This window comes from Chelonia mydas, chromosome 7 (genome assembly GCF_015237465.2).
Source record: "Chelonia mydas isolate rCheMyd1 chromosome 7, rCheMyd1.pri.v2, whole genome shotgun sequence".
Taxonomy (NCBI): domain Eukaryota; kingdom Metazoa; phylum Chordata; order Testudines; family Cheloniidae; genus Chelonia; species Chelonia mydas.
The window spans coordinates 9,264,018-9,277,587 of NC_057853.1; the positions used below are offsets into that span (position 1 = coordinate 9,264,018).

At 40.0% G+C, this 13,570-nt stretch overlaps 1 protein-coding gene across 8 annotated transcripts in view; it reads left to right on the top strand.

Moving 5' to 3' along the window:
* Positions 1-13,570, top strand: part of MITF (melanocyte inducing transcription factor) — a 162,339-nt gene that overhangs the window by 92,405 nt on the left and 56,364 nt on the right. For all 8 annotated transcript variants that reach the window (XM_037905748.2, XM_037905749.2, XM_037905755.1 and 5 more), the window contains one exon: positions 7,189-7,435. In XM_037905748.2, the coding sequence (XP_037761676.1) occupies positions 7,189-7,435 (247 nt within the window). The remainder of the gene's footprint in view (positions 1-7,188; positions 7,436-13,570) is intronic.

The following is a 13,570-nucleotide window of genomic DNA, read 5'->3' on the forward strand; positions in this document are numbered from 1 at the left end:
TGTGTGCCACGCTAAACAAAAGACATAGGAGGTTTTATGTCACATAAACACGGAATACTAACTGAAAATGAGGACCTTTTATTTTTCAAGAATTTAGATTTATTTATTTATTTATTTATTTATTTATTTGTATTACTGTAGGGCTGAGGAGCCCTAGTCATGGACCAGGACCACCTTGTGCTAGGTGCTGTATAAATGGAAACAATAAGAGTGTTGGTCCATATTTATTTTAAACATAATTACTGTGGGTCTTAATAAAAAACTTTAGATTGAAGAGACATGGTTGAGTAAAACTTGGCCCATAATTTAGGTTTTTTTGTAAAATCTAAGGTCTACAGGAATATTTTCATAACTCTTTATTAGAAGTTTCTTTGGAAATGTTTTAAACAAACAAAAGAATCCAACCTAAATTAGTGTTTGCAACCAAGACCATTCAAAATGCTGTTGGCACTTAAGAACCTGCAAGTCAAATTAGACAGTTTCTAGCTAGTCAGTCTGTACTATTTTTGTTTTTGTTTGAGCTGAGACACACATAAAGACCTAAACCAGCTGTGTAAATAGTGAAAGGTAAATTAGGCTCTGAAAATGTTTGGTTTTAATAATCTGATGTTAATAACGTGGTAAAGAAATTTGGGTTTTTAGAATGTGATTTTAAAACAAAACAAAAAACTGGCCAGTGTCCTTTTTTTGATACAATAATGACCATCTACATTATGAGAGGTTTCAGAGTAGCAGCTGTATTAGTCTGTATCCGCAAAAAGAAAAGGAGTACTTGTGGCACCTTAGAGACTAACAAATGTATTTGAGCATAAGCTTTCGTGAGCTACAGCTCACTTCATCGGCTGCATCACAAAAGCTTATGCTGAAATAAATTTGTTAGTTTTTAAGGTGTCACAAGTACTCCTTTTCTTTTTGCATCCACATTATGGGTAACATGTATAGTCATTCAAATCTTCCAGCCATCCATACAGACAGAAAACTCCATTTGGACTGTATTCATTAAAAAACTGTCGTCAGTAATTTCTCTGGGGCTCTAAATAGCAAATAAAGTGTCAGGCATTTTATGGTTCTTCAGAGTTGCATTTGGTGCTCATGAATGTATTTGTTGTACTACTAACTGACCGAACTACTTCCGGACTGAAGTACACTTGTTAGAATATTGATAACCAATTTAATGATTCATCAGTTTAAAAGATGGGTTGGTTGGTCAGTTTCAGTAGGTGGAATTTAATGAAATCGCCTCCTGCATTTGCAGAAAGATCCTAAATCTCATTGTTTATCAAAATAAAATTTACTGTGTCACAGAGCTTTCCTACTGCAGAGTTAAACAATTCGTTGGTTACACAAGAGTCGACAAGAGGTTAGGTCTCATGCTGTTGTATGGGCAGCCTAGTGGCCACTAACTGCATTATGCGCCTCCCTGATGATCTGTCCAGAGCCAAATCTGGAAAAGGTAGACCAGTTGAATTAGTCTGAATCAATGCCTGGACATGGTGTTCTGCTGACAGAAATGCAGTTTGGGTGAGATTTAAAGCTGAGGTCCCAAACATTGTGTGGTTAACAATCCCATCACACACACTCTTCACAAGAGTAAGGGTGTTGCCCCGGTGTCTTGGCTAGTTCCCATGTGGGCTGCCATGTTCTGCACTAGCAGAAGTCTGTAGCTGACCTTCTGGGGTAGACCCAATGGGGGCGGGAGCCGGGAGGTAATCACAGTTGGAAGTGGCAATTGTGGTAAAGTGCATATCAAGAAGAGAAGGTTGCAATGTTCCTGGTCACTGACAGTGGCCATTCCTGCCACCTGGGATTTCCAAAGAGGCCCTAGATTGTGAATTTTCTTGAGGGGGCATGCTGATCCTTTGCCAGGGAATGTACAATCTTTGAATTCAGTCCAAATTGAGTTTCACTCAATCCAGTCTTGTCCAGGCCTCTAGCTTGGACAGCTGGGTCTGATGGAAGAAGAGCTAGGACTGGACAGTCCATCCCACAGAGGGCATGGCAGCCCAAATGATCTTGTAACCACCACGGGTGGCCCCATGTATTGTGTTGTACAAAACAAAAAAGCGACTGAACCTAACCCACTATTAGCGAGCACTCAGGGAAGGGTTAATAGGAGGATCCAATGCATCTATTAAAAATAATCTCTCTTCTCTAGCTGCCTCATTTGCCACTTGCCTGACTGCCTTTGGCTCATGTAGGGGAATCCCTGTTGGAGAAGGAGCAGCAGTTTAGGAAAGGGCCAACTTTGCCTCTTTGTGCTGATTTAAAAAAAGGGGGCAAATGAGAATGTCAACTGTCACTTTTTAAAAGTACCTCTCCCCCTTCTCCCTTGCACATGACAGGCTAGAGGGGCCAAGGCCATATGCCATAAAGACAAGGGGCAGCTGTGCTTAGTGTCTGGACAGATGGAGCAGCTCTGTGTAGCCCCCACCAGCTGCATCTATCGCTGACCCCTCCTCCTTGCAGAAGGAAGAGCAACTGACTCCATGATGTAGTCTTCTCCCTTCACGGGCTCCACATCATTAATCTTCTGCTATCATACAGGTGAAGTTCTTCTTGACCCCTGAAGGGTGAGGAGGTAATTGTAATAGAAGTCCTGCAAAAGAGCGAATGAAGTACAGAGGCTGCTGCCAGAGCTTCTAGTCTGAAGACTCTAGATTTGGCCAGTTTTAGTATCTTTATCTGAGTACATAGCTGTCAGTAGTAAAAATGTGAGGAGGGTAAGTTTGTACTAAAGAAAGTAGTAGATCCAATGTGGAATATTTTTCTCATATAAGTTTCATTTAGGCCAAAAGAAAAGGAGGACTTGTGGCACCTTAGAGACTAACAAATTTATTTGAGCATAAGCTTTCATGAGCTACAGCTCACTAATGCATCCGATGAAGTGAGCTGTAACTCACGAAAGCTTATGCTCAAATAAATTTGTTAGTCTCTAAGGTGCCACAAGTCCTCCATTTCTTTTTGTGAATACAGACTAACACGGCTGCTACTCTGAAACCTGTCATATGGGCCAAGTTACTCAACTGGAAAAGGGAGTCATAGCAGAAAGCTTCTCAACTTCACAGCTTCCATTCCAGTGAGAGCACTATGGTGCATGCTCACTAACCGAATCCTGTCAGTTTTAGGAGTAACGAAACTATATTGGCTACCTCCATTATGTAACCAGTTTGTGCACGAATAAAAACTGAGCTACACATCTGCTTAGCTCACTAAATTCTTTTGCTGCTAAATTTGTTTCTGGCTTCTTCTTAGTATTAAGGATGAACAGAACATTCTGTAATCTCAAGGGTTTGTTCTTTCCCTCTCATCTGGCCCCCCAGATCTGATGTTTTGGATGTGAAAAAGATCAGGCTCCTTTTGTTTTTCTTGATGGCATTTGTGTTAGGAATATACTCTCGGATTTTCTATTGCCAAGTCAGTCACACACACAACTCCGTATTTTCAGCAGACCAGAATGTTGAAGAGACCTATAAGATCAACAGACTTAGTCAGAGATCGGCTGAGTTTGCCGCCAGGTTAACTTTACCTGAACAAAATCATTTCTGAGGAAGGAATGAACTTTTGTGTTCTTTAAAAAAAAAAAAAAAAAAAAAAAAAAAAAATGTAGAATCATAGGATTATAGAATCATAGGACTTGAAGAGACCTTGAGAGGTCTTCTAGTCCAGTCTTCTGCACTCATGGCAGGGGAATGTTAGAGTTATCAAATGAATTGCCATTAAAGACGGTGGGCCTGCTCCTGCACCCATTGAAATAAATGACAAAACAGAGACAGTCTCTCCCCACATGGCATGCTGACATAGCTGAGAGCAGCAGAGGTCCTTGAGCTGCGGCCTCGTTGGTGTAAATGAGGAGGGGTTGCTGGCAGGCCATTCTTCGCAAAAGCCCTACAGCTTCAAAATTCACTTCCCCCTCTTTTGGTTCAAAATGGCTTTCATCTGAACTTCAGGGCACGGTTGCAAGGCTCATCTAACCCCCTCCCTCCCACCTCATGACGTTTGAAAATGGGGAAGAATGGAGGGGTAAATTGTTCTGAGGAGGGATTGGAGTGGAATATCTATTGGCTAAACATGGTATCTACTTGTAAAGTCTGCCAAGGACGCCTAGAGCATATGGATGGGCACCCTCTTTAGCATGTCTATAAACCTAAATAAAATGTCCATTGACTTGAACAGGAGTGGGATCGATCCTTGGTTTTTGCGGCTGAAATGGTATTTCAGCTTAACCTGTAGCTATTGTAGTAAGCAACCATTTAAATAGAACCTTTCTGCAGTTTGGAAATGTGTGAATGTCTTTTAAAAGCTCTTCCAAACTTTAACAAAGTTAAAGAACACTGTGATGGGTTTAGGATGTGAGAATACTTCACTGTTAATTGAGAGGCTCTTTTTGTGAGTATCACAGTCAATGACTTGTCTTGAGCAGCTAATTAGTACGATTATTCCACAGCTGCATTAGTTTCACCACAAAGGTTTTCTCTTGTTTTATCAAAAGGATCAGTCTCTCTGGGAATGTTTCAACCTGACAGGCCTTAAATAGCAACACAGTCTCTTCCCCCCCACCACTTTTTCCTTAAAAAAAAAAAATAAAAAAAAAAATTGTGCGCTGTGGAAAATCTGGGTTTAATATTATTATTTAAACAAAATTACCCCTTTCCTTTGTTATTCCTACTGTGAACAATTTAATTTTAATATACTGGTTCTAAACATCACTTGCCAGATTTGCTGGAGAGCTCAGCTCCCCCTGAGAGCAATGGAAACTATTGGGTGTTGAGCACCGGAGGATCACATTTCGCAATAGGAGATGTTGGGTGCTGAGCACTTCTGAAAATCTGGCCCTTTACCTATGCAATGGTGTTGCTTTACTGGAACGGCTGCACTTTAACGTGTTAATGTAGTTCCTGTCATTTGAAAGCAAGTGATGCAAATAAGCATCATACATTTTAAATTGTAATGGGCATAATACCGTTTAATTTTTGTGTGATTAATGCTGGTTGATTAACATTTAATCTAATAGGAAAAGTGTGTTTTGCAGCTGAGATTTCTGTTGGGAGGTGTTGGGATCTGGTTCTTAATAAGAAGTCAGACACAGCAGGTGTTAGTGCTCTTTGTTTCTGACTTCAATAGAAGTTATGGCTTTTGAAAATCCCCGTCCTACTGTATGCACTCTGCATACGCTGTGGGTTTGATCCTACACCGATCAACTGCAAAGGTGCAGGTTCAAGCAACAAATCCATGTCTGTACTGGGGAGGGGTGTGTGTGTGTGTGTACATACCTAAAGGGCACTTTGCTGTCTTGTGTGGATGCATTGTTTCTGTAATATTATCTGTTCTTAACTGCTGAGTAACTTTTAACCGTCTGCAAAATGCACTTGCCTACCTTGCATAGAAGTGCTGCTCAGTGATTTTAAATTATTTTGTATGGTTCTTAGATTGAAGACACCATAGCAATAATGGTTATTTTTTTATTAAGGTTCCATTTTTAAAGGGCTTTTAATGACTGATTAATTGGCTATTGTAGATTGCTATAGCATGCAAGAGGTCAATAGGTGGCATATATCCACTTAAAACACCTTCTACTGATGTCATCTACATACCGCATACTATATATACTACTGTAAAACACACAACATCTATTATTCGTTTATTAACTCTTTGTAAACTATTCATAAATATCCACAAAAACAACAAGGAGTTCGGTGGCACCTTCAAAAACTAACAGATTTATTTGGGCATAAGCTTTCGTGGGTAAAAAACCACTTCTTCAAATGCATAGGTGGTATCTGAAGAAGTGGTTTTTTACCCACGAAAGCTTATGCCCAAATAAATCTGTTAGTTTTTGAAGGTGCCACCGAACTCCTTGTTGTTTTTTATTTATAAATAGAATCTCAATATAAAGTGTGACTAATAATTATAGCAAATCTAAATATGCATGCCATCATACAGCAAAGTAGTTGGAAAAAATCAGCTCAAATAAAAACATTTTGCAATATGTTTTGGTGTCTATTTATTTAAAAAAAAAAGTGGCATATGTGAAATGGATCAAAATGGGAATGAACTAGAAACCACAAACTTTCTTATCCTCCCAAAGTTGTCCTTGGTCAGGTATCTGTTTGATTATAGTCCTTGGTAGGTGGGATATAAAATGAACAGGTTGGATAATATTAACCTGCACTGAGTCTGCCTTTTACACTTTTGATTGTGTCACTTGTTAAGGAAAAAACAAATATTGTGTCCTCTTCAAATATCTTGTCTTCAACTTTTCCAGTTACTTTTTTTCTTTCTCTTTCTCTCTGTCTGCTTTTCCTGTCATTATATATGTAAAATATGGGATTTGTATTCATCATTCTGTTGTGAGCAAAGAACGGGCCAGATCATTCCATCCGTGGAAAACCTGCATTGCAGAGGGCCCGTCGCAGCTACTCCCATATACCCTTCACTTCCCCTCAGAGCATGGATCCTTTACAAGCTGTTGCTGTTGGTTGCCCTGCCTGCACCCACATCTCACTCCTCACTTCAGGCCTGCTAGTGCCCTCAGAGTGAGTTGATACTGTCACAAGTGGTGTTCGCAGCTGAAGAGAGTGCTACTAGCAAATCTACTAGAACTCTAATGTGGTGCAAGGGGCCACTGCCCCAAACCACCCTTGAACACCAAGTTAGCGTGGAGGGGTTTCCATGTGCTCTCGGGAACGTGTGGTAGAACTCTACCCGCAGGATTCAACCTCAGTGGTTCTGGGAATCCTCCCTGACCCCCAATGCCTACATAAAGAGTTGTGTAAAGTTCTGTTAAACTTAAGATGCTAAATACATTCTTTTGATTTTTAATTAATAAAAGCATTGCCACTGTAAATGGGAGTATGGAAGAAATACAGCATCCCGTTGAGCCCTGTTGTAGCAGCACTGTAATTCTATTGGATGTTAATGAGCATTAGACTTATAAAACTTAAAAGTTCCCTCTTTGCTGCTAGAGATCGACATTGAAAATAATGGCTAGATGTAATCAGGTTAATTTGGCTTCTAAGGACCTAAAGTAGATCAGCTCCAAATTCCAATTTACCCTGGGCAGCGTATCATTACTTATTCTCTTATGTGTGAGAGCCACTTTGTTTCACACTTAACGTAACTCTGCAATCGCAGGAAATAATTATTCTAACCAGGGAAACTGAGATGTCTGTGGTTTTGGTCTCCCCACAGCAGTTCCGAGCATCCTGGAGCTTCCAAGCCTCCCCTAAGCTCCTCCAGTATGACATCACGGATTTTGTTACGACAGCAGCTCATGCGTGAGCAGATGCAGGAGCAAGAGCGTCGAGAGCAACAACAGAAGCAGCAAGCAGCCCAGTTCATGCAGCAGAGAGTACCACTCAGTCAGACACCAGCCATCAACGTCAGCGTCCCCTGTAACCTGCCCCCTCCTACCCAGGTGCCAATGGAAGTCCTCAAGGTAAGTGAGTGTGACTTTGTTTGAGTTCACTGGCTCTCATACTTGTCTAAACATAGTCTATTTAATAGTGACACGGTTACTGATGTTCATGGCAACTAAACTTCACAAATAAGCTGCAGGGTCTGGTTTCATTTTTAGCTTTAACTCAGTGTCCCAGTACCAGAGAAGAATGAGAAGTTTTTAATTTGTTCTCAGATGCAAGCGTTAGTTGCAAAATCAACACATTTTTTGTTTGAAAATGTCTTTCACGTATTTGAAGATTCCCTCTTAAAATAATATTTCAAACCAGACTTCCATTTAGAACAAGTTAATTTCTGTTCAATAATTGTTTTAAACACTGAATCAAAGTCCATGACAAAAGATCTTCTCAATCTGGAATACGGGTGAGTTTCCAGTCTCTTGCAACTAGCCATTGTAATCCTTTTTTGCTCAAATGTTTTGACGGCTGTTAGTAGCTTTGGGTTCCTTGTTAGATTAGAAACTGTAGGAGCTTGTTAGTAGCTTGCTGCCGGAGACTATGTAGCTTGCTAATTACCGAGAAAAACTGTAACAAGAACAGACTTAGTTTCACACGTGTTGGGTAAGTTGAGATAGAGTAGTGTAGCGTGAAATGCCTTGTTAAAAGAACATTCAAAATGATTGAAAATATATGAAATAATGCGACATCAAAGTAAAATTCAGTATTTGCATACTTATTCTGCTTTATCTACCGCATGCAACTCCTTCTTAATTTTCTTTTTATTACAGTATGAAGGTTAGTAACTCTTTCTGGCCAGTAAGCAAACTGTAAACCAGTAAATCCAATTGAAGTTGGTTACAATAGAATATTTTCAGAGCATGGTGTATTGCTGGCATTTTTGTGTGTCAACTCCATTTTAAGATTTATTTTAACAATACTTTGGTAGATTTAAAGCAAACTGTGTACGCTTGGGGTATCCCGCATCCGATGAAGTGAGCTGTAGCTCACAAAAGCTTATGCTCAAATAAATTGGTTAGTCTCTAAGGTGCCACTAGTCCTCCTTTTAAGTTTTGTATAGGTATTTTTGTTTATCGTTACTACATTATCACTTACAGTGGTGTTAGCATTGTTAAACAAAAAGAATGGTAAAAATGCCATTATTGGAGTTCTGCAAAAAGTAAATAGGATGCGATTTGAGTACAGCATTTATGTGTTTTGGCCGTGAGGAGGAAGGACATTAAAGAAGGTGTCTGAATTTTGATTCAGGCTCTAATTTTCTGACTCTTCCCCCTAATACAGAAGCTATTAAAATGAACAAAGAATAATTTATTTTCCAATCAAACATTTGTGATGAAGAAACTTACTGAATTTCTTGCTAAATGCTATAGTGTAGTTTCAATGTACACCTAGCTGATCAGTGTAGACTGTAATGTGAAATATTCTTCTATTCAGAATACACTTGAATTAACAAGGAAATGATGATGCATTCAAAGTCTCAGTGAAAGAGCTTTATTTCCGAATCTCCCACTGGGTATGTGTAATGTTTTATACCACCTTTTGGCGTTTAATTATAGCAACATATTTGGCTTGTTTCTTCTAAATTTGACCACTACTGGAAATATTTAATGCCCTGTTTGTTATGTGGGATTGCCAGAATCACAGCAGTAGTATTAGGAAGATGCTATAGATTCATTATTTTGTAGCCGCCGCCTTACATGAGAGAAGGGGCAGTTTCTTATTTTTTGATGGCGCCCGAAGTTATAGCAGAGGCTCCAATAGAAAGAAGCTGGCAAAGGTACCTGACGGTCAGTTATTAGATAACATAACACTTTAAGGGGGCAGATTCTGCTTGGCCCTCACACACATGCGCAGTTGTGAGAGGCATGAGGATTGCTGGGCATGATGCCTAGGGATCAGGAAGAAGTGAGATTCTTGTGCTCGGAAAAGCCACCTCACTACTTCCCTAGAGAAGACCGTGCCCCAGAATTGACAGGAGATGGGGGCTCCATTGTTCAGCTTCCATCCTCTTCATTTGCCCAAGTGGGAGTAAGGCCCACCCTATAAAGGGGAATAGTAGTAAGTGTGCCCCCATTGTGCACAAGGAGGTATTTTGCCTCCCACTGCTTCCTGTTTTTCCACGTGGTGCAAGGCATTCTGCAGAATCCCTTACTCTGGGCTGTGCCTTGAAAGCACAGTCTACCCCCAAATCCCTATAGGCAACGGAGCAGGAAAACTGTCTACCAGACACACAGATCGCAGGAATCTTATGTGCCGCTCCATAGTGACTGACTGATTTACATCTTAGAGTAAAATAAATATCTGTGCTAGCATCATCTACGTCAGTGAGTGTAAGCCCATACTCTGAGCACCATAGTTAGTGAAATGACTGACGCTCTGTGGAAGGGGAGAATCCATATAATTTTGCGCTTTTGTTTTTTAAATGTATGGAAGTTGCTAGAATCTCATCTTTTTCTGTTACTTTTAATGTGGATGGGGTTCGATACAAAAATCAAAACACACACAAATTCCAGGCATGACATTGTGACTCCACAGAAGTCCATGGCAAAATTCCCAAGGATATCAATGAGACAAGAATTTCACCACAGAGGTACACGTATGTTTTAAAGAAGCAGTCAGATTTAAATGTGGAATTGACACCAGGATATCTTTAGATAAGAGAAACTGATAGCCAACTGTATATTGAGGAACTTTTTATTTGTTACATATCGGTTAATCAGAGTTGATACTTTACACGTCATCTGCCTTGAGCTATGTACCAGCTTCCGTAAAGAGTGGACATAAGCTTTAATTATGAGTACGGTATTATGATAGGTGAGTTTATTATCCTGGTAGTCTGGGTTTAATCACTGAACAAAATGCTAGACTAAAACGGGACTTCTGTGCTTTCATAAACGTTAATGTGCAAAGTGACTTTTTAAAAGCAGAGCTGCTGAAGGTTATAGTGTAAACAAATGGGATTTTGGATACCCAATTTTCTTTTCAAAAATCTGATTTTTGAAAAGTAAGTTTCTATCACAAAATACATAAAAACATGAAAATTGGCTTAGGAACACATGTTAAATAAATTATTTACCTTTCTGTTTTCTGTGTTTTTGTCCAGCTCCTTTAACTCCTGTGCCTCATTCACCCAGTGTAAAAGGATAGTGATATTTCCACGTCTGACATAAAGTGCTTTGAGATGGATGATTTTTTTAAAAAGCTGTGTTAATAAAACCATAATTAATACAAACCATATATTGTCTGTTATGAAGGTACTTAATACAGCAAAAGAAGAGTAATTCATGTTAGCCTACTTCATATAACTGTAGCACTCTCAAAATTGCATAATAAAATGTAATATGTTCTTTATGGCCACATGAATAAATATGATTTAATGTGCCTAACGATGGGCTCCTAATTGCACGTTGATCTCTGAAGTGGGGTAACTTAGTGTAGTAAGAAAACACCCGTCAGAATGAAAACTTCTATTGCTTGGTGAAGGGTCATTAGCTGATATTCTCTGGGAGAAGATCTAATGCAGCTGCAGCAATACCTGTTAGGATCCTGTATTATAATAGGGTTTGTTGTGGCAGTCCATTATGCCCCTGCAAAGCTGACGCTGGCTGTACAGAATAGATGCAGGCTGCTTTAAATTTTCATGAGGAATGCAGCCGATTAACCACATCCTGCTATCTCTTTCCCACTGGCCTGAATTAACACTGAGAGCTAAGACTGCAGAGACGTCACGGAGTGACTTGAGACTGATGCAAAATGATTTAGACGTACTGTGCGTCAAAAATAGGACAAAATAATTTAAAATGTGTTAATTAAATACCTTGTTTACTGGAGGATTTCCAAGGCCCTGAATTCCATACTATGTTAATGTCAGATCTGAATCCATTTTTGAAGTGTGAAACACACACTATTTTTATCTATATGGAGGAATTTAGCATTTTTGTAATTAAGTCTGTCGTCTTAAAATGGTTCAATGTATTTTGGCTAAGTGATATGGACTTTTAAAAATTTATTTATTTTTTAAACGCAGTAACTTCTTTCATCCCAGTGTCCTTTAGTTTTGCATTCATTTTGAAATTTTTTTTGGCGGGATGGGAGGGTTGTTTAATGTTTTGGCCAACCTGAATGTTTGGTCCTTGAGTTGTTCTCCAGATGACAAAGTTCTGAACCAGGGAACATGCAAGTCTAAGCCTTTCATTTGTATGGAATTTATTATTAATTTGTAGTGGCACAGTTCCGTTCCCTACATTGAAGAAACTGCATCAGTTGTACTTCACAAGGGTTCTCTTGAAAGTGTTTTCTTCTACTTATGTTCTTTATGTAGTGAGAATGTGAAAACTCCTGGGTACCTTACACCCCAGTTACAGTAGTAAATCTTTAAATCGTATTGGATACTAAATACTGACCTGGGTAAAGTCTCACCTCTTACTACTGCCTTGTCTTGAAGACTACCATGAAGTCTTTTGTAAAGCAAGTCCAATTATATCTCGACTCCTTGTGTATCTTTGATTCCAGTCCATTTGGATTTAGGCCTTTACATGGTATCGAAACCACTCTGGTTGTGTTGGTGGCTGATCACCTCCTAGTCGTGATTGAAGGAAGATCTAAAAGACTGCCTCTCAGCTGCCTTTGCTGTCATTAATGTACCTGTAGACCCTCACAGGAGTTGATAGGGTTCCCCTTGAGTGGCTCAACTCCTTCGTTGCTGAGAAATCCAGGAAGGTGGTACTGGAGAGTTTACACAGCATTCCGCATGGTTCAATACAGTTGTGTTCAAGTCCAAGTATTTGGGACTGCTAAGGGATTAGCAAAGAGGTTTGGAGTATAGCATCTTCAGTGTGCTGATGACACACAGACTTATGTTTCCATCTCTTCCAGCCCTACTGGTGGACAGACTTACTCGGGAGACTTGGGAAGAATCAGGGCTTGGATCAGATTTAGAACCTAGATTGTTTTAGGACTGAGACTAAACTCAGGCTGGTGGGGAAAACCACTCTGGTTATAGGGATTGTTTGCTGCTAACTTCCAAGGTTCACAATTTAGGTTACTGCTTGATCCCTGCTTCTGGGTGCTCAGATACCAGCAACTGCCAAGAATGTATCTTAGGATCTGTGCTCGGCAATAATTTCAGTCTTTTCTTTAGGATGCAGACACCTGTCATTATCCATCCCCGTGAGTCCTTCAGGTTGGATTTACCATATTGTGAGTGTGACATGGGGCTGCATCTTCACATTGTTCAGAAATTGCAGCAGCTGTAGAATGGGGCTGTTTGATTGGTAAATGGTGCTTCACCGAATGAATCTTACCTGTGTTCCATGGTCTGCACTGGCTATCTGACTTCTGGGCAGAATTTAAGGTCTTCATTTTGACTTAAGAACGGCCAGATTCAGTCAGACCAATGCTTCATCTAGCCCAGTGTCCTGTCTTCTGGCAGTGACCAGTGCCAGAATTTCAAAGGCAATGAACTGAACAGGGTAATTATCAAGTGATCCATCCCCTGTTGCCCAGTCCCAGCTTCTGCCTATAACCTCTTAAATGTATTACCATAGTGGTAATGGCTTGTGACCTGAGTGGCTGTCTCTTTCCCCAGTGACATAGAGATTGATTGAGTTACTCAAGCTAATAGGCCTGTGGCTTAAGTGTGGCGAGCTGGCCCTGCCCTGGGTGTTCTCAGCTAGGAATCACTGGCTTCAGACCTTGCTTTCTGCTTTAGCTCACAAGCAGCTGAATCTGGGCTCTTTGAGGCCTCCTCCTGGTTCTTGTAGGATTTTGTTTGGCAGGCGGGTGTTACTGGGATGATAGCAGTAGGATGAAGGTCAAGTAGATGACTGCAAGTGTGTGTGGAATGAATATTGTGTACTTATGGCATGAGATGGGTAAGAAATGACAATGTGAGGCAAGTGAATATAATTTTATAACATTCGTGAATGGTGTTTATTTATCAGGTGAAGCATCTAGGGAGATGCTTGCTTTAACTTCGGACACATTATCCTTGTTTTTATTTGTAATTCACACGTTGCATGTCCAGCAGAATATGGTTTGAACAAGGACACTAGATGCCAAAGAGCACAGACTTCCTGGCAGATAAAATACCGAGGACATCATCTCATCTTTCTCCTACTCTCACTGAAACTAATTTTACCCTGATGTAACTCCAATTA